The sequence below is a fragment of the Carya illinoinensis genome, chromosome 3, assembly GCF_018687715.1.
Source record: "Carya illinoinensis cultivar Pawnee chromosome 3, C.illinoinensisPawnee_v1, whole genome shotgun sequence".
In the NCBI taxonomy this organism is placed as follows: Eukaryota; Viridiplantae; Streptophyta; class Magnoliopsida; order Fagales; family Juglandaceae; genus Carya; species Carya illinoinensis.
The window spans coordinates 22855253-22880011 of NC_056754.1; the positions used below are offsets into that span (position 1 = coordinate 22855253).

At 36.0% G+C, this 24759-nt stretch overlaps 2 protein-coding genes across 5 annotated transcripts; both read right to left on the reverse strand.

Moving 5' to 3' along the window:
• Positions 1-394: 394 nt before the first annotated feature.
• LOC122303839 (cyclin-U1-1) lies at positions 395-2431 on the reverse strand. Of its 2 annotated transcripts, XM_043115819.1 has the most exons (3): positions 1656-2431; positions 1482-1529; positions 395-968 (listed from the first exon to the last, which is right to left on the reverse strand). In XM_043115819.1, exons 1-3 carry the CDS (start codon positions 1901-1903, stop codon positions 701-703), a joined length of 564 nt encoding a protein of 187 aa, XP_042971753.1. In that variant the 5' UTR covers positions 1904-2431; the 3' UTR covers positions 395-700. The 2 variants fall into 2 exon arrangements, with proteins under 2 accessions (XP_042971753.1, XP_042971752.1); XM_043115818.1 differs by having other exon boundaries at positions 1482-2421.
• A 460-nt stretch (positions 2432-2891) lies between these two features.
• On the reverse strand, positions 2892-12267 carry LOC122303840 (SPX and EXS domain-containing protein 1-like). 3 transcript variants are annotated; one of them, XM_043115820.1, is made up of 14 exons: positions 12014-12267; positions 10577-10711; positions 10360-10487; positions 10036-10074; positions 9852-9944; positions 9602-9718; positions 9164-9259; positions 7753-7866; positions 6941-6994; positions 5725-5772; positions 4943-5093; positions 4474-4639; positions 3771-3840; positions 2892-3431 (listed from the first exon to the last, which is right to left on the reverse strand). In XM_043115820.1, the coding sequence occupies exons 2-14, from the start codon at positions 10656-10658 to the stop codon at positions 3171-3173; spliced, it is 1419 nt and encodes a 472-aa protein (XP_042971754.1). In that variant the 5' UTR covers positions 10659-10711; positions 12014-12267; the 3' UTR covers positions 2892-3170. The 3 variants fall into 3 exon arrangements, with proteins under 3 accessions (XP_042971754.1, XP_042971755.1, XP_042971756.1); XM_043115821.1 differs by lacking the exon at positions 12014-12267 and adding an exon at positions 10974-10992; XM_043115822.1 differs by lacking the exon at positions 12014-12267 and having other exon boundaries at positions 10564-10711.
• Between the last annotated feature and the right edge of the window lie 12492 nt (positions 12268-24759).

Consider the following 24759-nt stretch of genomic DNA (forward strand, 5'->3'; position numbering starts at 1 on the left):
CCGAAATGATTTGTGGACGTAGGCTTTTATGCTGAACTGCACAAATCTCTATGCCCTCTATTTGATTACAATCTATATGCTTAATGTATAGTTTATTTCATGGACAAGTATTTGAATGCCGTATCAACACCCAAATCATTATCGTGGGCCATTCCATATTTTTAGACTCTAATCGGTCAAAAAAAAAAAAGCATCAACGATGTTTAAACATAATTCAAAATATAATATTTAATTTTATTATTATTATTATTATTATTATTTTGGTTGGGATTGGGAGGAGGGGCAGGAATTCGCAGCATTTGATTAAAGTAGTGTGAAATAGCTTAGACCGCATGCATGCGCATATGCCGACTAAATTCAAGAACAAGGAGATAAATAATTGCATGCCAAGAGCTTTAAAAGCACTAATTCTAGTGAGGAATCCAAGGTTTGTGTTATTTATACTTGAAATATTTCTTCTGCAATGACAAAGATCCCTTGCTAGAATTCCTAATGCAACCAGAACCAGATGCTCTTACAGCTAATTCCTTGTGGACTTAATTCATTTTTTTCCTTTTTCGTTTTTTATTTCATCAATATGGCAAAAAGGCAAGAGGTGAAGCACCATTGAAAGAAGAAAGCAGCCACTGGTTCCATGGCCAACAATTCAAGATTAATTCACTAAGCCAAGAGAAAACCGGATGAAGAAGAAAAATGCAGGTCAGTCCACTATCTGAGGTGGTGATGAACTTTGTGTATCTTCTACTGATATTTCAGTCACATCGTCGACGGAAATTATTGCCCTTTCGATCTTATTCCCGATGCCATTGAATTGCAATTCTTTTTCCAAGTGCAAGCAATAGATCTCGAAAACCCGGGAGCTTACTGTAACTCCAAAATCCAATAGAAAGAGCAATTCCAATTCCAGCCTGTTCAACTCGGCATTACTTACTCCTCCAGCTCGAGCAAAAAATGCATTGTTATAATGCCTGTAATAGGAGAACAAATCAATTAATCATCATCAAAGATGCTGTCCTCCATGTAGTCTTTTCAGCAAAATATATATAAATATATATATATATATATATATATGTCCTTAATTGAAATGAGCACACCATACAGGATATATAGATGATACAAATAATTTATTGACTAGATATTCAAGCTGTGTCTTCAATAATTCCTTAAATCCACTCACGTACGTCTTTCACATACATTAATATGAATATCTAAAAAGAGATATCTATAGCATATCAATCAAATCCATTCAACCGAGTTCAGAGCAGTGCTCGTTAATATATATAGTTCAGTTGAACCAAAAAAATTTTAAACAAGCTAAATTCAAAGCACCCCCATAAATAATCAAGAAAACAAGCCAGAGGAATTGAAGATGCACAAAAGACCCCATCTCACAGACACAGACAGAGAGAGAGAGAGAGAGAGAGAGAGAGAGAGAGAGAGAGAGAGAGAGAGAGAGAGAGAGAGAGAGAGAGAGGGCTTACTCATCATCTAGCATCTTAGAAGCAACCATAACGCTTGTAACCAATAACCTATGCACATTCAAGGATATCACGAGGGAGTCAGGGTGCCTGTGCACCAATCTGTCTATATACACATACCCAACCACAAAACAAGATGGACTACAATTCGTATACTTGTACAGCCTCTCCAAGTACCTCTGAACACTTATGCTTGGTGCTCTCACACCATGAAACGCATTCAAGCCCTTCCCAAGTCGACACGAGCCGCAGCTTTCCTCATCCAGCTTCTGATTGAGGGAGTCCATGAGCCGGTCATTTCGAGCCACCAGCTTCTCCAACACGGAAGACAATATGGTTAGCACTCTAGGCGTGGTCGTCTCAGCTTGGCTCGGCTCCAGCTGCCGGCTTTGGTTTGTATATCCACCACCAACGGTAGACAACATTTAGGCCATTGTTGTGGTTTCTCCCAGATGTGTGAGAAAGAATTTTCAGGCATTTGGTTGGTTACACTTGAGGGTGTGTGCTTCCAGGTGTACATGTTATCCAGTTTGGAGGGTCGCGAACTGGGAATTCGACACGTGTACATCTTGCTCTGTGTCTAAATCTATAGAAAGAGGTTTTTGGAACTTTGGATATCAATTAGCAGCTGGATTTTGGGTGATCTGTTGATGAGATATTGGGTTGCAGACAATGATTTCGAGCCATTGGATTTGAAGGGATCATACATGCGCATGGGAATAAATATAATATGGATTTTAACTGGACAGCAACAATTCACCAAATTGATGGTGGAAACTGGAAACTACCTTATCAGGACTACCAGAAAACACGAGACAAGCAAAAATGAAAAGTCTGGGATCATTGCTGAGGACCGATCTTTTCACGACACAGAGGAATGTTCGTACCTCCACAAACAACGTGATACGTATCTGTTAATCACGGGACTCGAAAATGGCTGGTCACCGAAGAAGAGAAAGGTGTAGATCAATTGGTTGAAAAGGCAGAAGCGTGGGCTACAAGGAGTGGCTGAAATCTTTCATAATAGTTTAATTCTGGCATGTGGTCTAGAGGCACTTTTTCAAAAATATTCTAACCACAAATAAATATATAAATAATCTCGACATAGTTTATTATGATTCGTTAAATTATAAATTTATTTTTTTTATAAAATAAATTTAACAGATCAAATAAACTCACGTCAATTTAATTAATTATTTTTGTGTAATTCTTTTTTGGACATACTCTCAGAAAGAGAGAATTATTCTTAACACGATTAGGAGTGATATCAAGGAAGAATGTTGAGCTTTTTCATCATAAATCTGCTCTTATGCAGGTTAAAAAAAAATAAAAAACAAATCCCTGAAAATGGCTCTCAGATGAACACGAGGACCTCTTGTTAGGCACTTGAAATTCAGATTTTCCCCAAAAATATGCACCATTAACAATGATATTGTATTAAATTGAATCAATATATCGTCCATCAAATATCTCTAATGATTGAACAGCCTATTTTTCTTTTCTTTTCTTTCCTTTTTCTTTTTCTTTTTCTTTTTCTTTTCTTTTTTTTTTTTTTTTTTTTTGAACAAAGGAGGGAAAATTAACATCTTAGTAAAAAAAAAAATGGAATGACATGAGATCCTTATCGCTAAAATGTTTTACAAAAACCTCGAATGATGCGGCCAGCAAGACATTGATTGTTTGTCTCGCTCACTATACATTGTGCTCACTAGAAGCAAGTAATTTTTTCTCTTCCTCGTTTGGGATGTCGTTCATTGAGAACTGAATATTTGACTTGGAGTTCATCTTATTCCACTCATTTTCCACACGGAAGAAAATCCATTGGAAGCGACGAAAAATCTCCAAAGCAGCTATAGCAAACACCGTCAAGTAATTATGGCGAAGATGCGCGGACAGCTTGTATGTCCATGTGCAACGCAGGACAAGATTGCTCCCTATCACCCAAAAATAAACCTGCAATCCATACATAAAATTATTTCAGACACAGAGTATTAGAACTAACCTAGATCCGTTCCGAACGAATCAGACAAGGTGGAATACTAAATTACTAATTAGCAAAGAAAACTTTAGATCAGCTTTACTAAAGCTGGCAGTGAAGACATCAGCTTTATCAAGTTTCCAATTAAATGATTGGGTAATTTTAGTCACACAGAACTGTCCAGTCCACACTAGTTCAAACTTGCTCTGTTGTCAGGTTAAAAGTCTCAAGGTTTCTTAAGCTAAACGAGTCATTTAAGGTCACTAAAACACTTTTGTAACCCAATTACTACAATAAAATGGGCATAGCCTTACCCATTTTCGTCCATATAACATGTGTGAGAAGAGATGTGGTTTGCTGAACTTGAATATCCGAGTGAAGCCACTGGCAAAGAGGAGATATTTAACGACAAATCAAAAGAGAATATTCGAGATGTAACAAGTTCTAAAAACGTAGGTAACTGTCCTTTACATGGCCTATAAGTAATTTTAGTGCACAACTCCTGAACAAGAACACCAAAGACGTCAGTAATATTACTGAAAATCATGATTACCAAAGAAGAAACCCAGCTATTTTTAGTTTTGCTCCAACACCTTTTCTAAATCAGTAAACTTCATAATTTAGCTCCAACACTTCCAACAAGAACATTTGTGGCAACTAACTTTCAAGTCTCATGATCATAAATTTCATAAGATAAAATGTTCTGAACTGACACATGACTATGAAATGCTATTTAACCTTTTCAGAATTACAAGAAGAAAGAAACGTGCTTGCTTGTGCACATAAAATCCAGAGGTGTTAAGATTTCAAATAAAGGAGTTTAGACGAAAAGCCACATGGGAAACAGATTTCTATGTGGCATGCGGTTAATGTTACTCCAAAACAAACAAAAAAATCTATGTGGCATGTGGTTAATGTTACTCCAAAAAAAAAAAAAAAAAGGAGAAAAAGGTAAGAAAAAATCACAAATAAATTTTATTAGAACCTGATCTGTGAAGTTATCAACATTTGACATACCTCAAGTCCCAGTCTCGGGTCACATCCCAGTAGAACGAATATAAGGAGTTCAAAAAACTAGAGAGAAGCCAGAGAGGCCGATAAAAATTTGTCCACCTATCAGGGAAGACATGATATTTAAGGGCTGAAAGAAAAATCACCGGTACAGCCGTCGAATATTTTAAAGCTGAAACCATGAGCAAATAAAGTCACCATAAATTTGAATCAATCAAATCATATGAAACATATAAATATAACAGATAAAGTTAACACATTTAGATACAATAGTTAGAAAAATAACTTATAAACAAACCTAAAAATATTAAAGAACTCGAAATTCATATATGCTAGAGGAAAGGCAGAGCCCAGAAGTTGAAACCAAATGAGCCTGTATAATGGAAAACAGCAAATATGCTGTCTCCAAAGACATCTAATGATAGAAAACTTTTGGGTAAGATACCATATATGTGAAATAACCATGAGATCTTACCATTCAGAACAGTTGTTTTCTCCCCAGTATCTTTGTATTGTCGAAGACATTGAAAGAAACGAAAAAGGTAAGGCAAAACCAGAACTATAGGTATTGCAATGGAGTGACTGCCACAAACAGAATCGGCTTCAAACCAGGCAATAGTGGCAACCTGCTTGAGTTAAAATATATCCCTTAATAAGATAGAAGTAAAGCATCAAATTTATATTAAACCACTTCTAATGCGTAAATAAGTGCAGGATCAAATAAAACCTACTAAAAAATAATAGGAAAATCAACAGGCTCCATTAGAAATTTTAGTAGTAAAAAAAGGTTCAAAATCAACAGTCTTCTCCCTTGCTTTCAGATATCAGCCACCTCATTATCAATTTTCATACAAACGTACCCTCAGCACTAATGTGATTTTCTCAAGGGTAATTAATTGTATTCCAAATTTATCAGAATGCATCATTTAACTCAACGTAAATTTCAAGAAAAAATGAGAATAAAAACTCAAGTAGGTTCCACCAAGCTAGACAACAGATTATAATTAGATATGGAAAATTTGAATCATGGTTAAACCAACAATAAGTTCTGTACATGAGAGAAAATAACAAGGAACAATAATATATAATGAGCAAATCTAACGTGTAATATTAAAATTGGCAAAACCAAAGACAGGAAAGAAAAACTTCAATCAGAACCAAAAACATAAGATGGCAACCCTATGGAAAAAAAACTGGGGCCGAGCAGATGTATTCTGATAATATGCACAAAACCAAGGTAAAAAACAGAATACGGACCTGTCGATGGACCATTCTACACACTGAACGCTCCAAATCTGAAAAAACCTGCAGAATGTCACAATTATAAGCATCAAAAAGGTATTGTGATATGTAGGCATTTGAATATAGACATGCAAACTATTTCCTGATTCTACACCCCAAAGAAAAGGTTAAGTAATGTTGGAAACTACACTACAATTTGACCATGTGGTCCATGTCTCACTTTGTTGCCGTGGCAGGGTCTAGTCCTTAGATCAATCCTTGTTAAAAAACAAATACAAATCCAAGGGTTATTACATGCTGTCACGTTAATGAAGTGAGAAAATGGTGGAATAGTGGAGTAGTTTCTAGCCTTTTCCAAAGACTAGATGTGAGTAGACTGTGACTGTATATTACGCTTATACTATACTATTTTCCAGCAAAAGAAAAGGTTCAATAGGAGAAACATATGAATTTTGTCTATACATAGGTGTGCATGTGTATCTTATTACATATATAAGAAGCAATCATATAATCATGCTTGATGCAATAATTATGCTATCGAAACAATGTTGGTGAAAGCATTAGGCATACTTAAGCGCAAATGCTATCTAGAGCCTGGGCACTAGGAGTGTAAATGAGCCAAGTTCATGCGAAAAGTAGGTGGTTAAGCCTTGTATGTTTAATTTTTATTAGAACGCAAATTGAGCTCAAGCTTATCATGGAGTTGCATTTTATGTTCACGAGGTGCTCATTTAATATTCAAGCAAGTTCGAGTTTGTTCAAGAACTGCTTCATTTGGACAAAACAGATTATTTAAAGTGTATTTTATAACTTTATCTACAAATTTTGATAAACTTGACTTTTTACTAATATCTTTATAAATTTATATATATATATATACATCAGTGATTATATAAGACGTTCAGTATTAGGTACATGATTCCCTCTTATACATCACATACATGTGGCGCCATGGTACGTAAACGGTCTTCAATATCAACTAATACTTAAGAATATCTTTTACATCATTTTCTATGCCTTGAATTGATATTTTATATTTTTTTCAAAAAATTTACAAAAAAATAAAAATGCATGATTTTATGTGCTTTAACCTAACATAAAAGGGGCCAAAATATGCATCTTGGCGCTTTGCACTTTGTGCTTTACGCTTAAGTGCATTTTTACCAACACTATCAAAATATTAAAATGGGAATTGAAGTGGAGAACAATTGAGTTCAAAATGATTGCATACCTTTGCCATGGAGGTCAAGATATCAGCCAAGAAAAAATCAGAAAATGATATTGCCTGTATTCACCAAACAAACTGGAAATATTTAACACCGCATATGAAAGCCTGAACCAGCAACACAGGGTTATACCACCAAAATAGAGCAGAATATATACTCCCCTCCTAGGAAAAATGAACAAGGTATAATGGCACAATCACTATGCCTTTTCTTTTTCTTTATCCCTCCTCTATAGAGAGAAGGGAGGATATGTGGTGGATATCTCAAGCTTGGTGATACCATGGTGCTGTATACAACTGCTGTAGGTTGTGGGTCAGTATGATTCCTAAGGCTATTAAGCCCCCAATGATAACTGATACATATTTGTGGCATCTAACATGACCACACAAACCCAAGGTTTCAGGATCAAGTCCAGCCAAGCATTTTCATTTTGCTTGATTAGCAATTATGCTGTTTAGTGAATTTTCTAGTGTTGAGGTTTTTACAAAATATCATGCATTGGCAAATGTTGGTGACCTCCTTATTTGACCAATTGAAGAATTAAGACAAGCAAATGCATACTTTATTCGTGGGAATCTAATCTAATGTACATATGTATTTCTAATTATCCAAAAATACATATGTTTCCTAAATCACTAACCTTCTTGACAAGATACAGCAAGTGAAAAAGTCACAACTTTTGACATCCTAGAAAATAGGTGAGTAGCAACATAATTTTCGTACTTATCGGCCTATGTCAACAACAAGTTAAAAAAACCATGGTTCCTGGAAAGAAGATAAAAATAAAAAATAACAAAAATAACAAAAACACACTTGCCTGTAGTGGAAGAACTATTCGCCAAAGAGTCCTTAACAAGTAAAAGCGGGATGACAAATAGAAAATATCAAATGGGAATATCAAAATCATTGCGATGGCACAATATAAGAGCACCTGCAGAGTCCCATTAAAAGTTAATTCAGTTTTAATATCCTAATAAGAGTAACTCATCAAAAAAACTTACTAATAAGTGTATAACAAACAAATCAATTACAAGTCAATGGATAACTGATGATAAGCAAAACAGCATGATCAACTTACAATGAGATTAAAGTAGACCTTGATACACACAATACATGAACATTAAACTGAATTACACAGAGGGGAAAGAAAAAATATGTTCAATGAATATATCATTTATGTGTGGTAGGTCGAGTCATCTGACAAAGTAAGCATTGTTTTCTGTTGTAGATGAACTCATGTTCCAGAGTGCAGTCAATTCCCATGTAGATATTTTTAAAATGTATACAATTACTCCATTTGAACTGAATAAAAAACCCTAGGAAAAATGTATCCAAGAAAATAATATACTCACTCCATCCACCTTAATGCACTCATAGTTGAACAAAGAATTGAATCATGTATAAACTACTATAAAAAATACTATGCAACTATCTAAGGAAAGCACTAGCCACATCTTTGACATAATCCCAAAAAGATTGGTCAATTAGAAGCTTCTCTAGAATCACTTATAAAGCTCAGTTTCACCAATAAGTAGCCAATGTGAAACTTAGCACCCATGACTACCTTTATAACCTATCCAGTTTATGTGTATTATTCACATTCCTAATGTGGGACTGAGGTCTTACAAGCTCCCACTCTTAAACTCCCGATGTCCTTGCCAGGGCTTTGTCATGTAGCACTCCAGCTTTACATGATTGGCCTAACTAGGTGACTTTGATACCATATATAACAATCCAGGTAAAGCACTAGCCACATCTGCACTATAGCCTGAAAAATACTAGTCAATTTGAAGCTTCCCCAAAATCATCTATAGCCCAATTTCACCTGAGAAGAAGACATTGTGCGACTTAGCACCCATGACTACCTATATAACCTACCCACTCCATGAGTTATTTATATTCCTAATGTTGGACTGGAGTGTTATATACTAACTACAAACTTTGGCAACTAAGGGAATTATTATAAAGATTACAATGATCCAAGTTTTCGACTATATCAGAAACCCAAGAATCTAGCTACCGAATGTCACATATGTTAATGGGTGAAGTTTTTGACACATTGCAAACAGTTTATAAGTTATAAACAAAATATTTCAGCTAGCTTTTCCCGTTGAAAAATAAATGACTTGAATCAATAACTAAATGAATGATTGTTTCAAAAAAATGGAAAGAAATGGAGAAGAGTAACTCAATAAAAAAATGCATAAGAGAGGATGCATCTATTACACTGGTTGTGAAGCAGCCAACGATACTTCTCCATGTGAATAAAGATAAAGATAAGCTGTCATGCTACTTGGAACGACAATAGTCATCCATTTGGCACACTGCACATATCAAAATGGATGGTCAAACTTAGTCTAAAGACATATACACCAAAGTATATATACAATGTAACAAGGGTTTTTTTTTTTTAAAACCACCAATAAATACGGTATGGGGGGAACAAGCAGCAAGCTCTTCGCCAACCAAACAAGACATTTTGGCCAAAGTGACGCATATTACTACAAGTCAAACCAATCTCCAAATTTCACTGATGATGAAATGTCAAAACAGAACACAGTCGATGCTACAACTTAATTTTGCCCCCCCCCCCCCCCCCCCAAAAAAAAAAAATGTAGCATTGCATCAATAAAAAAAAAAGGCCAACAGTCAACATATCTTAGTACCTTCCAAATTTCCCTGTGACTTAGATGATTTTGATCAAGGTCAAAAATTTTTGCATAATTGACATTGGATTGGGAAAAAAACCATAAATTTATTCCCCAAAGCCAAACAGTCATAGTCTGCAATACAAAAATGAGAAAAAAATTTGTTACTTCAAGGATAAAAAGTTAAATAATATTTTTTTTGGTAAATAAAAAAAGTTAAATAATATTAAGAAGATATTCTATTTTCAATAAGAAAACTAGAACTAACCACAAGAAGAAGAGGATTATAATACAAAAATGCCTCGTATAGAAATAAATCACGTAAGTCCACACTCATTCTCATAACAGAATCCCATCCAATCTGCAAGATTCACATATACCAAATAAGAAATCAAATCCAAGAGATTGCCAATACTACTCTATTCGTAATAAAACTACAGAGTGTAACTAACCTTGCAACAAATGAAACCCCAGACAAAGAATAATAGTACCTGGACATGGTCAAAATTAGGATCTTAGAAACAAATAGGAAAAGATCTTGGGGAAAAAAGAGCATAACAAAGCACGTGTTTGGCTGGACATGAAAGTGGAACTTCTCAGAAGGAACCAGGATGTGTATAAAATTTTCTCAAAGCAAAAGAAACTTGATATTAAGAATTAGAAAAAGTCAATCCTTTTTACACTGAATGATTTCCTGCTATCAAACAACTAAAATCAAAGTCCTGCTGAAAAATAATTACGATATACTAAAGACATTTGGTATATCACTAGTAAACCTTGAATCTCCATAATAAAATAGGCGATGGCATGATTGCAGTGGTGCTCACTGGAGTAGTCACACCCTTCAAATCATTTGCCTCTATTGGACTCAAGAAACCTTCCTCAGCACCATTTTCCAGCTCACCTGTATGCAAAAGGCATTCAAAAGTGCTGGAGATAATGAAAAGCAACCCTCAAGGAAAAAATGAAGAAGAACCCACCAAATTCTCATACCAAATTCAGAGAAAACTTGTTTGCTTCCAGACTTCCGTAAGTGGGGACTATTGGAAGGAGCAGTAAGAAGACCTCCCAACATAGATGAAGATAAGAGGATAGAAATGAACTTTGCAACTTACCCTAAGCTAAAACCTGCAATATGCAAAATTACAGAGAAAAATTGAAATTTCTAAAACAGCAACCATGGGAGAACTGCTAATACACTATTTTCTTGTTGATAAATTAATATACTATTTTTTATTAAAATGCAAAAGGAAATCAAGGAAGGCACTCAGCTAATTAGTAATTAATCTTGCAATGAGATCGGTTAAAAGGGATCAATAAGGACATAATTCCTTTAGTGTGATAATTGGGTACACGTAAAAAATATAACACTTATCTAATAGTTCCTTACCTTTCTGGCTGATATATTCACTTACAGAAAAATAAATCAGGGGAAATTAGTTTCCAAAGGAAACCAAGATTTGTACCAGAAGTTATAGGTACAAAAATGTAGAGTTTCTGTAACAATATGATTGATCCACCTGAAAATTTGCCTCAACCTAGGCAATTGATCAAGGCACATTAGATATAACCATGATGTGAAGCATATGATAATGGGAGCCTATAATCCCAAGAGCATTGTTGAAGGGACAGTTAAATAACCTTTCTTTTCGAGAAACAACAATCATACTCACACTAGGCATCAAATTAACCAATCCAATGGAAATTCCCAGCATAAAGTGCGTAAAGTTAAGGAACTAAGGCAACCCAATATAGGTTTGTTTGATTTCAACAACTCAGTATGGGTTTGATCATTGACCACGCAAGCCCTTCCATAAACGCCCCAATTTGCGTTGTGCAAATTAAATCCCCCCATCTCTATTTTGATACAATGCAAAATGAGATCCGCACAAGAAAACCCAATTGTTCATAATAAAAATTCATGCAACTCAATTGAGAGCCAAAGCATCGGAAAGGAAAATATCACCAACAAGTTACCACAATTCAACAAGCAAAATGCGTCACCCATGTAATTGATTAACTTATGGACTTCTCGGTCTTTCCCAAACATACCACGCACTTCAACCAAACATTGGAATACTCTAGATCAAAAGCCATATTAAGTTGCTATAACTATAGAAAACGGCATAAGATCACAGACTCTCTGTACGTTAACACTCTAATAATGAGAATTACAAGCATGGGAAACAAAATTTATCAAAAATGGAATTTTCGAAAGTACTCTTTAATGGGACCCTTAAAATTATACATCAATCTCAATATTGAGCATAACTGAAAAGGCAAGTATCCGCCCATAATATCAAGCACCCAGAATTACACATCAAAACCAAATCTCCGAAAAGCAGGACAGCCACCAAAGAAAAAACCAAAAGTCAGAAACAAGCAAAAACAGAGAGATCATAAAATGGATCAGATCTGAAGAAAACCTACAGAGAAAGATTGATGATTTCTGCGATTGGATTGCATGAACGGCGCAATGCTAACGTTTTTCTAGGTCTGCTGGATCTCCCTGTCTGAATGTGATCCAAAAGGTTGAGGGAATTAGACTATTAAGGTAAGAAGGGGAACACAAATATTACAATACACTGCGGGCCTTCCAAATTTAAGGGAGCTGTTTGTTCATCGTTGGGTTCAGGTCGTGAATTTGACTTCAAATTAAGCCGTGTTTGTTTTCAAAAGAACCTTTCGTTTTTGTTTTTGTTTTTGTTTTTAACGGTTGAGATTCAAAAACAAAAGCGAGCCCCTTCGGACCGGTCGGGCTGTTTTTCTCATAATAACAGCCCCCACACATGGAATGACACGTAGGCAAGCTCATAATAAACTGTCTGAAGGAGATTCCAGCCGATTGATTTCAGAAACAACCCACTACGTATTACGAAAGGAAATACCAGGAACTCTCTCTTCCAAACAACCAGCTCGACTTCGCCGCACCATACCAGCACTGTTGCCGCCAACAAGTTTCGTCGCCCCCCACTGGGGTATTTTCCTCCGTCGCCTCCCAATGAGGTCATTTCCTCCATCGCCCCCCACCCCCCCAAAAAAAATTCCTCATTGCTCAGTCGCCCACCACTGAAAAGCTTTTCTTCCGTCGCCCCCCATTGATTTGTGTTGTGCTCTGTATCACAGACAAAAAGGCCCAGATAAAGAAAGTGAATCGATTGTTTCTTTCTGCAATTTGCGTATAGTTAATTGGGAAGAGAAAACTCTGTCGTCTTCTATTTGATCTCAATGATTCTTTTACATGACCGAATACTAAAGGAACCAAAATCCAAAATCCAAAACCCAAAAAGAAAAAAAAAATTGAAACAAACAGAGGAAAACAGTCATCAAAATCCCTCTATGGAGGCCAAAAAGAAACCAAGCTTGCGCCACCACGCTCGGGTTCGAGTTCGTGCCGCACCGTGAGGTAAAGCTCCGTCGCGGCTCGAGGTCGAACTCTGTCGCGGCTTTGGGTCGAGCTCCTTCGCACCATGCGAAACGGGGTCCGTCGCATTGGTTCTGGTCGAAACCAAGCTTGAGCCACCACGCTCGGGTCCGAGTTCGTGCCGCACCGTGAGGTCAAGCTCCGTCGCGGCTCGAGGTCAAGCTCTGTCGCAGCTTTGGGTCGAGCTCCTTCGCACCATGAGAAACGAGGTCCGTAGCATTGGTTCTGGTCTGGTTTGGGATGGAGGCTTTGGCGGAAAAGGGAGAGTTCCGTGGGATCGATGGGTCTGGTTTGGGATGGGATGGGGTCTGGTTTGTGTATTCAATTTCTTATCAGCTATAGTCAGGCGTATAAAGAGGTGAAATGGAGGAGTTACGTGGCAATAGTTTATTGGTGGGCTGTTATTTGGGTATTAGCAGATTGACCGGTGGGAAGGTTTTCTCAAAACAAAAACAAAAACATCAAATTAATTACAGAAGGCTGCAAATGTCAATATCTAGAACTCGTTTGGGTTGAAGGAATATTTCATTTTATTTTATCTTATTTTATTATTATAATCTTTTAAATATTCATATAAAATATAATAAATAGTTTAATTTTTTAAAATTTTAATTTATTTTTTAAAAAATTTAAAATAATAATAATATTAATAAATAATATTTTATTTAATTTTTAACTTTTATTTAAAATAATCCCATCCCATTTTTAAATTCAAATGAATCTTTAATTTTCTATGACCTTGTCTCCTCAATGATACATTTGTCACCGAAATTCAATATATTTTATCTTTTTCCTTAAACATTTAAGTGGGCTACATGTCATTTTCAAGTTTCGAATGATAAAAGAATCCTATATTGTAGAACTCTAAATAATAACATTTTGCACACTCCAATAATTTTTTTTTTCTTAACAAGTAAGATATTTATAAATAAACTAATAGATACAAGATACAAGTTTGATGAGATGGAGTCTTCTATAATCTTTCCAAAATTAACACACAACATAACACAAAAATTTAAAAAAACAAAACGAGTGATCGAAACTAAACAAATGACTCCCACCTAATTCTCATAAGGGAAGACCGGTTGGTAATGGTTGAATAGTTGAGAGTATAAAGTTTATTTTTTCGTACAAAACTATATATAATATATAAATGAAATCTGAAAAAATAGGCAACAATACAAAAATAAAATCAAAAATTCTATATACAGTCACTTTTGTGTATTCTTTTATATATTTCAGTGATATGATTAATTGTGTATTAAAAAAAAATAATTCAATTAATTATATTAGTGAAGTACACAGAAAATACGTAAAAGTAACTGTATATAACATTACTCTACAAAAATTACATGCAATACAAGTCAATAACACTTTTAAGAAAAAAAAAAAAGCTCAATTATCTAAATAGTTCGAGAAATGGCTACAAGATAATATATATATATATATAAATATATATATTTATCTCTCTTAATTTAAGTCTGAATAATGATATATATAGTTATGAAGTATGCAAGTATTTTACAATTATTTTGAAAAAGAGTAGAGTCTACTATTAAAAAATTATTTTATTTTCTTGTAGGTCCCGTATTTATTCACTTTTTTTAAAGTGATTGTGCAGCGCTTACGCACTCACAATTACAAGTATTATTTTTTTCTCTCAATTTAAGTTTGGAATTTCAGACAAGAATTGATCTAACAGATCTCAATCCAAGATTTTCAGGTAAAAACATAGTAAATGCATTCTGAATTTACCTTATCTTACCAAAGGATTTTAAACATCCCAATTCATGTCTACTTTCATCATTATAAAACGTTTTAAAAGTCAATTACAAATTATAATGATGTTTGTAAACCTTTTCAAGTTGTTACTTATTTTGTCGAGTCTCATTCTTTAGCATTACTCTTCCTTCCGCAGATGTGTTCTACTATTTCACAACTAGTAAACGTTTCATCAGCATATAGTTCCTATTATCTTTGTTAAAGATACTGAATTCTATGACTAGTAACTACCACCCATTTGTTATGAATGTTGCGACATCAATAAATAAATTACATAAAAATAATTCTATAAACTGAACTGACTTCATTTTATCTGTTAGATCTACTTGATAATATAAGTAACTTTTAATCTAACAAACCACGTAAAACAATGTCAGTTTGTGAGATTATTTTTATATAATTTCTTTATAACTAGAGTATTTCTTATTTGTTATATCTTTAACAAATAATTTTTATTACTAATAAAATAATGATACACTTACTATTGTTTTATAATTATTTTACAGTCCAATTCACAATCAACAATGCAAATACGCTAATTTATTAAAAATAAATTTTAATTTTACAGAAGTACCCCTTGATTTAATGTAAAATAAAGTAGTGAGAGTATCCTCGTCATTTTGTTGTTTGATTTTTCAAAGTTGCCTGAAAAAGAAAGAGTAGGAAGCCTTTCCCTTGAAGCGAGCAACTCATATCACATGCTGACCAATAATCCTAAAGACGTGCCAACAGCTAATCTATGACTAAACAGATCAGACTTGCTTAGTTCTCAAACCATTCCACCCTTTTTGAGGTAGAAATCAATTTAATTGGGAATATTTAATTTAAATAATCAATGCCTTGGGAAATTAAGGCAAAACATGAAATGGTGGGTCATACTGCAGCGGGGTCCCACCCCTGCTGCTACCCCGCCCCGCCCTCGTGTGGTGGGGCGAATTACCCCACCTGGCCACACGGGGGCGAGGTTTCCCCTGCCCATATTTTGGGTCGTGGGCGGGGGCAGTATGGGGTGGTCCTCACCCCGGAAATACCCCGCCCCGCCCTGTATGTGAGTTGTCGTTCAGGCCCAAGTACTCGAGGCTTTGAATGTCGATGTAAATCTCCAGAATCGGACCAGAGAAGAAGTTGCCTCCGAGACTAAGGTGCTTGAGCCTTTACAAGTTCACGAACTCCGCGAGTAGCGGTCTGGAGAAGTTATTGTTGTAAGTGTCGATAACCTCGAGCTCCGTCATTCCGAGAGTGATTTTTCCAGGAAAGTTTCCGTTGGAGATATTGAGTACCTTGAGTGACGTGAGGTTCGCCATTTCTATAGGAAGTCTCCCCGTGAGATTGCCATCGATGATGGTTAAGCTGACAAGCTTTTTCAATAACCCAATCTCTGGGGGAGGCTAGGGATAGACGGGGGGAGGTCCACCCCCGCTATCGGATGGGGTACCCTGTCCCGTCCATGTGGGGGTGAGGACAAAAAAATCCCCCCGCATGGGTGGGGTGGGGTTGGTCCCGCCCCACAGGGGGTAGCATCCCTAGTTCGTAGATCCACTCATCCTAAATTTTAGGATTAAAAGGAAATGAGAAATTGACGATAAGAATGCCAATGTTTGTTGTGTTTAAAGGAAAATTTATATTTATATAAATTGTTTTAAAATATGCAACAATTCAATGCTTAGTAAAAAATCATTATTATAGTTAAAATAATTTATATTTTATTTTGGTTTGCGTTAGGCCAGTCCAAGGATAAGGCCACTTAGGCCATTCTCTTAATTCCTTTATTTATCTTTTTAAGGAAAATGTCATTATTCATATATTAAGAAAAACTTACATATATGATCAGATACATGTAGGGATATTCTCATGTCAACTATTTAGAGCTCCACCAGTATACTATTGGACTAGTCGACACTTTGCTATTATTGATACTTTCTATAGACAAACGTTCAAGATATAACACTCTATTTAAATAAAAACTCAACCTCACCTTTCATAAAATAGAAGACTCAATATCTACTGACAAACGGTGCAAGAGAAGAACTCCCTTATGGCCCCACCTTATACAAAGTCCCCCTGAAACAAAAATAAGATATTTTTATTTAAAAGTGTTTTAGGAAATAGTCTCCAAATAATTACATTATATAGAGATTTAAATAAAGAATCGTTTTAAATTGTTTCAAATATGTGCAACACCCCCTCTATTAATTTATATATTTTATGCAATGAATAATTGATATTTTTAAATAATTGTTTTTTTAATTTTGTTAAATTGAGACCTTGGACAAAATTTACAACGAGGCCTTATTTTTTAAATATTAAATTAAATATAAATTTAATTTAAGTCTTTTGTTAAAAAATTGTAAATAAAGTGTCATTTTATTAAAAAATGTAAAAAAGAAAAAAAATCCTCATTTTAATTTTTTTGTTATAAATGTAACCCTCACTAGTTATCATGAATGAAGTGACTATCCATTATTTAATATTGAGAAATGATGTTTACGCAGAGTATACAAATATAATATACTTTTTTTGAATAAATAAATAAATATAAATCTCAAATAAATAATAATAATTTTTTAATAATAAATTTTAATTTTTTTTTAAAATAACTATGCGGCACTTCCTGGTATATTACTTGTCGTAGGATTACCCTTCAACATTTAGGTTTGGTTTGGCCATTAGAAATTTCCATCTCAAATTCAAAATTTTCATCTCATTATTATAATTTTTTCAAATCTACATACAAAATATAATAAATAATTCAAATTTTTCAAATTCTAAAATAATAATAATATTAAAATATAATATTTTAATATTTCATCTTAAAATTCAAAATTTTTGTCTTAAAATTCTTAGTAGCCAAACCGAACCTTAATCCACTTTTAGACGAAGAATCTTAAAAGACTATCCCGTTTTGATGGAGTTCAGGAGATGGAATCCTGATACATAAAATCTAGATCATCCCATTTAAACCCCCCCCTCTCTCTCTCTCTCTCTCTCTCTCTCTCTCTAAGAAAATGTGGATTCTCTTTTAACCTTTCTTTAAATGTCAATTTTTATATTTTTAAAATTTTATAATTACATAAATAACTATATTAATTTATAAATAAATATTGTTTCTGTTTGAGAATTTAATGGAGGGGGTTGATTCCAAAAATTATAAACTCAATGAGTTGATTGCTAAAATGTAGAAGTTTTATAGGAGTGACAATCCGTGACCCAACCCATGAATTTAATATGAATATGCTACGAAATTAACAGATTTGAATTTAATATAAATAAGTTTGGGTCAAAATGGACTTTCCTATTAAGACTTGAATAATAAACAAGCTAATAACGGATTAGTCCATTTAACCTAAAATCAATCCGTAATAACCCATTTAAATTTTATTTTAAAATAACAGTTTTATTATTATTGAATTATAATATTAGTATTTCTCAATATACTTATATTTTTATTGTTGAAATTATAATTTTGAACCCATGCTCATATTTTTTTATTATTGGTTTTATTATAGGTTACAATCTAAAAAATATTAATATTTTTTGTTAGTAGGTAGTCTTATTTTTTTTTTTAAGATATTGTGGCTAATAATAAATATAGATTTTTTATTTTATGCAAAATTATGTTAATAAGATCAAATGAGTTACGCAGATTATTTCAATCAATTTTCATTAAATGAGGTGAAATGAGTCATCTCATATTAATCAATTTCTAATTAATTATTAAACAGGTTAAAATAGGCGACGCAACATGACCCAGCCGTTATTTAAATGGGTTGTATTAGGATTTGAAGGCTTGATCTATTTAGCTTAACCAGTTGTGTTTGGATTGACACATATAATCAAATGTCTATGACTTGACACAATGCGACTCGTGAACACCAATTGACACCCCTAAAGTCTCATAATGTTAAGAATTCCATCGTATTTCTAATACTTTTCAAAATTGAGCTTAGTCACATTCTCAAGAATCTACAATCCTAAGTATCACATTCATAAGAATGTAGATGTCGAGAAAAATGTTAGATTTCATGAAGGTCTCATTATCTGTTGATATGGCATTAATTAATTGAAAATTTGTTTATTATCTTTCTTTCATTTACCAACCATTTAATAACACATAAGGAAATAATGTTAGAGCAATTCTTTTTTTTTTAATGGAAAGAAGCCTTTCATTCAAAAGATATTAGCATTAAAATTGTCTCTCCACCCATAGGGCTTGAGCAATTACATCAGTGACAGAACCCCACCATAGACTAATATCACTAACATGCCAAGCATGTCTTGCAAGCTTATGTGCTACCTCATTACAAGTTCTCATAGCATATCTAACCTCACACACTTGGAAGCAGTTCATAAGCTCCTTAGTATCCTTTATTACATTACCAACTAGAGTCATCGATGGTTCTGACTTTTGCAATTCTTGTACTAAGGTTAAGACATCACTTTCTATGATAAGATGTTGAATACCCAAATGAACCGTTAGCTATAGGCCCCTGAAGATTGCAAGCATTTCAATGCTTGTTGCATCCCTAACTGTTGGTTCCTTCTTGCTGGTTACCATAATAACTTCTCTTTGTTTGTCTCTTAGGATAGCCCCAATTCCTGCATTGTGTTGGTTTTGGAAAATAGCCCCATCAACATTTAATTTGAAAGTTCCTGGCTGGGGGGGCTCCCATCTGCAGTGTTGTCTCACCATTTTCAAAGGTTGGCCATGGGTTGTCTTATAGACATGCTGGACAGCCAGGGTGTGAGCTATAGCTTGATCAATATGGATGTTCTTATCTTCAAAGGTTGCTTGGTTGCGCCTATACCAACAACTCCATGAGATCAGAAAGAATAGCTCCAGGTGGTCTTTCTGTTGTAAACCACTTATGTATCTAGCAAGGTCACCATACAATTTTGGTAGGCCAGATGAGAAGATGATAGGCAAGTGTGTTTCCCAAGCCTTTCTTACTGAAGGGTAGAGACATAGTGCATGAGCTACATCTTATGTCTCTCTGTTGCATAGCTTGCAAGTTTCATCATTTAGTACCTTTCTTTGCACCAGATTGAGCTTAGTTGGTAGGCTTTCTTTGCAAGCTTTCTATGCAAATATCTTGATCTTGGCTAGTAGCTTCAAATTCCATAGATCCTTCCATAGTTTCTTTAGTCCCATGTTTCTCGAGCCCTCACCTTTCATCCTATTCTGTTTAGCCTCTTTGAATACCTGATAGACACTCTTAAATGTAAACTTTCCATGTGGCTTAAGGTCCCAGATAATCTTGTCTTCATAGGTGTTGCTGCTTAGGACTATTTTTAATACTGCATTTGCTGCTTGGGCAGGCAGCAAGGTCCTGATCTTCTCCACATCCCACCATTTGGTTTGTGAGTCTATTAGGGTATCAACTGTGGCATCTTTGTCATATACTGCTGCAGTTTCATCATATCTATTTAGGGGTGGGAGACCAGGGATCCAATTGTCTCCCCACACTTTGATATTCTGTCCTGGCCCCACTCTCCACTTGCATCTCCTCACCAAGAGTTTCTTTGTCTCCCAAATCCCCTTCCACACAAAGCTAGGATTAAAGCCTAGCTTAGCCTCTAAGAAATGTTCGTTTGGGAAATACCTTGCTTTGAAGACCTTATAGATAAGTGTATTTGGTTCTTGCATGATTCTCCAGCCTTGTTTTGCTAAGAGAGCATCATTGAAGGTTCTAAGATCTTTGAATCCCAACCCTCCTGCTTGTTTATGTGTACAAAGCTTGGTCCAACTGACCCAATGGATTTTATGTTCCTCTTGTTTCTGTCCCCACTAAAACCATGCCATCATTTGCTCCAACTCATGACATAGACTTCCTGGGAGTTTGAAGCAACTCATGGTATAGGTTGGGATACAAAGAGCCACTGCTTTTATAAGAATTTCCTTGCCCCCTCGAGATAGCATTGTCTCTTTCCAATTCTTCAGTTTGGTCTATATCCTATGTTTGATATCTGAGAAGGCTCTTGTTTTTTATCTATCCACTAGTGGGGGTAGTCCCAGGTATTTATCATATTGCTGGAAGTGTTGTACCCCCATAAGTCCATCAACTCTTTCTGCTGGGCTGAGTCTACATTCTTGCTGAAAATCATTGATGTTTTGTCCTTGTTTACTTTCTGCCCTAAAGCCTCTTCATATTGGCCAAGTAGTTGTTGAATATAACTATTTTCTGCCTTGTTAGCTTTACAGAACACGATGTTGTCATATGCAAACAGCAAGTGTGAAATTCTTGGTGCCCCTCTACAGATTCTGATACCAGGTAGCTTTCTCAATTCTTCTGCTTGTTTCAATAAGCTAATTAAGCCTTCAGTACCAAGGAGGAATAGGTAGGGAGACAAAGGGTATCCTTGCCTTATACCTAGAGAGGGATGGATGGGGCCTTTTGGTTCTCCATTGATAAGTACTGAAAATGACACAATCTTTACACACATCATAACCAATTGGGTCCATCGAGGGTGGAAGCCCATTCTAATCATCACAGCCTCTATGTAGTCCCATTCTAGCCTATCATAGGCCTTACTAATGTCTAGTTTAATAGACATATATCCATCTTTTCCTTTCCTTCTGTTTCTTGGGTAATGGATCATCTCATATGCCACCATCACATTGTCACTAATCAACCTTCCTGGGACAAAAACACTCTATGAGCTTGATATGACATCATTCAGTATTAGTTTGAGCCTATTTGCCAAGACCTTCGAGATTAATTTTTAGACCACATTACACAAACTAATTGGCCTAAATTCATTAATCTTTTCAGGCCTTCTTTTCTTTGGGATCAATGTGATAAAGGTATGGTTGATGGTTGGTGGGAGGGTGCCACTTTGTAGAGCCTGCATCACAGCATCAGTTGTAGCAGTACCAACTATATGCCAATATTTTTTTAAAACAAGGGGGAGAGGCCATCAAGCCTAGGAGCTTTGGTTGGGTGCATCTGGTCAAGAGGAGCCTTGACTTCTTCTCTCTTGAACTCTCTCAATAGGTCCTGGTTCATGTCTTTGGTTATTCTACCCTTTATGTCTTTTAAGAAATCCAAATTGACATTCTGATTAGTGGCTTTAAACAGTCTCTGAAAGTACTCCATGATTACTTTACCTCTCCCTTCATCAACTTGCCATTCACCTACCTCATCCTTCAATCCTTTAATCCATTTCTTTGCCCTTCTCTGAGAAGCTTTCTGGTGGAAATATTTAGTGTTCTGATCTCCTCCTTGTAGCCATAGTGACTTAGCTCTCTGGTGCCATAGGACTTCCCTTTCCAGTCACACTTGTAGTTGATTTCTTGCCTCTTGGTGAAGTTCCCTCTGAGAATGATAGGGGTCCCTCTCCTGTACCTATTGCAGGTGGTCTCTAGCTTGTTGAATTTTCTTCTGCACATTGCCAAACTTGGTCTTGTTCCATTGTGCCAATCTCTGGGAACAGGCTCCAATCCTTGTCTTGATGTTGTTCATGTGGATACCATCTGTCCTCCCATTCCATGAGTCCTCCATAATGTTTTCACAGTCTATTTCCTCAGTCCACATGACTTCAAATCGAAAAATCTTGCTTCTTTTGGGGCTTTTTTCTCTCCTTGAATACAGAAATATTGGGAGGTGGTCAGAGGAGGCTACACTGCCATGTACCACTCGAAATCCTAGGAACCATTCAATCCACCTTTGATTAGCCAAATATCTATCAAGCCTTTCACTAATTGTATGTTGGGCATCCCTTTTATTACACCAAGTGAATTGGGGTCCCATAAAGCCCAGATCAACTAAGGAGCAGTCATCTAACAACTGTCTGAAGGCTCTCATTTGTCTTTCAGGTCTGTCCTTACCCCCTCTCTTTTCTTGCCAACATAAAACCTCATTAAAATCACCACACACTAGCCACGGGATAGATTCTGCACCCCTCAAGGATCGAATTATACTCCAAGTCTCTTGTCTTAATTCTATTTCGGATGGCCATATATACCAGTAAACTGCCACTGCCTATCATTTTTTGCATTATGAATCATAGCATCAATATGGTTCTTTGAGTAACTTTGCAAACTCAGATTTGTCTCATCTTGCCACATGAGTGCCAATCCCCCACTTCTCCCTTCACTGCTCACAACAAAGTAGCATTCATAGCCCAACTGTCTTCTCACATACTCCATTTTAGTCACATGTAACTTAGTTTCCTACAAGAACAAGATCATGGGAACTTCCTTCCTGACTAGGTCACGAAGTGCACGAACTCCCCATGGGTTCCCAAGCCCACCACAGTTCCAACTTATGTAAATCATTGTGTTGGGCAGGGCTGGTCACCAGCCACTGCCTCTTTAGTCAAATCCTCATCTATTAACATCAAGCTAGTTTTAATCTTCTTTCTTGTCGACATGTTGTGCACTCCCTTTCTCTTCATTTGGTTAGTAACTGGTTTATTAAGACCAACTAGAACCTGCATTTCCTCTTGCAAATTAGAGGAGTTGTCATGATCAATATGTTTTCTTCTCTTCCATGTTTTCCCCTGACTTGGTCCATTGGCCTTTATTTCAACATTCATTTCTATCTCATTTAGAATACTCAGCTATTTATTAGTCATATCATGAAATCTACAGCTTTGGGTTGGGATTTTGTGTATTGTTTTAGGCATGCGATTTTCTTTTTGCCCCATATTGTTTTTTTGCTTTCTACCGCCAATTTTTCCTTCCCCCTGGATGTCAGTATCCCCCCGTGTATGGCCTCCTACTTTATCCCCATGCTTTATATTAACAGGCCCCCCTCTCTTGGGAAAGACCTCAGAACAAAGTATGGGAGAAGTACCTGGTGGTTGACTTGGAGAGTCTAGTCTTGTCAAAGGTGGCAGGCCTCCATGTGGGCAAGAGTCCTGCATATCCCCGACCATGTCAGGGTTGGTTGACATCTTCTCTTGTGGCAGGTGGGCTTGATCCACATCATCATCTCCCTCCCTGTGTTCTGAATCTCAAGCTAGTACTGTGCCTTTCCCACCTTGTTCTCCCTATGTCTCTTTGACATAGTTCTTCTGGTATAAGGCACATAGCCATACTCCATACTGAGGCTCCTCTCTTCCATGCATAGAGCTCAGTTGCATAGGCCTCTCGCACCCTGAAGGGCCATGCTTGATAATCCCACAGCTGAAACAGAATGATGGAAGTCTTTCATAGCGAAAAGATATCCATACTCGATTCCCATTAAAGCAACTCATAGCTCCTCTCATTAGGGGCTTTGTAATGTTAATGACTATCTTGACTCGTAGATAAGGCCCCCAACCAATCCCTTCATCATCAACATCAGCCTCCAGAGCATCTCCTGCCAACTTCCCTATATTTTTCCCCACTTTCTTGGTTATACCCCCAAGGGGTATGTTGTGAAGTTGAACCTAGATTGGTTCCTTGTCAAAACTCATTTCCTTAGAAACAACTAATCCATTATAATCCTCTAAACAAATTAGGTTATGATCAAACATCCAAGGTCTACCTTGCTTGATCTTTCCATATCACTTGCTTTTGGGAATTCTAACAAGAACAGTTTTGTACCTACTCTTTTGAACTGGACCCCTCCTTGCAATCTCCATATCCTGATCATGGTGGCTTTGAAGGCTTCACTGTTGACTACTTTATCCACGATAATTAGTCCCAACAGGTAGATGTTGCCTCGTCGAAATCCTATCCCTTCAGTGGACAAATCAAACTGGACCTCCGCTTGTTCAGCCTTAGTCAGTTTGAGTTTGTCCCATTTTTCCAATATGGTGTCACCATTCTCTGTCTCCAACGTGTAGCTAAGTTATGTCTCAGATGACTGCTTGATCTTTCCCCTTTATCTCTCTATTTGGACCACACTTACGGTATACCTCTATATAACTCAAGTCGGTTCTATACTATAGATAACAAACAACCCTCATTCAATTCGAAAATCAGGAGATTGTCCTTGCCCAAAGTAAGAGTTCCCTTCACCTTTATTGCCTCAGAGAGAGAAGA

What these genes read in the sequence shown, in the direction of transcription:
- LOC122303839 (XM_043115818.1), bottom strand. Translation starts at nt 1,903, where the DNA reads ATGTTGTCTACCGTTGGTGGTGGATATACAAACCAAAGCCGGCAGCTG. An exon ending in TCTAAGATGCTAGATGATGA is followed by an intron (nt 969 to 1,481) that starts GTAAGCCCTCTC and finishes CTCCTATTACAG; the next exon opens with GCATTATAACAATGCATTTT.
- LOC122303840 (XM_043115820.1), bottom strand. Translation starts at nt 10,658, where the DNA reads ATGTTGGGAGGTCTTCTTACTGCTCCTTCCAATAGTCCCCACTTACGG. An exon ending in ACAAGTTTTCTCTGAATTTG is followed by an intron (nt 10,488 to 10,576) that starts GTATGAGAATTT and finishes TTTTGCATACAG; the next exon opens with GTGAGCTGGAAAATGGTGCT. An exon ending in TCTTGACCTCCATGGCAAAG is followed by an intron (nt 5,773 to 6,940) that starts GTATGCAATCAT and finishes GACATTCTGCAG; the next exon opens with GTTTTTTCAGATTTGGAGCG.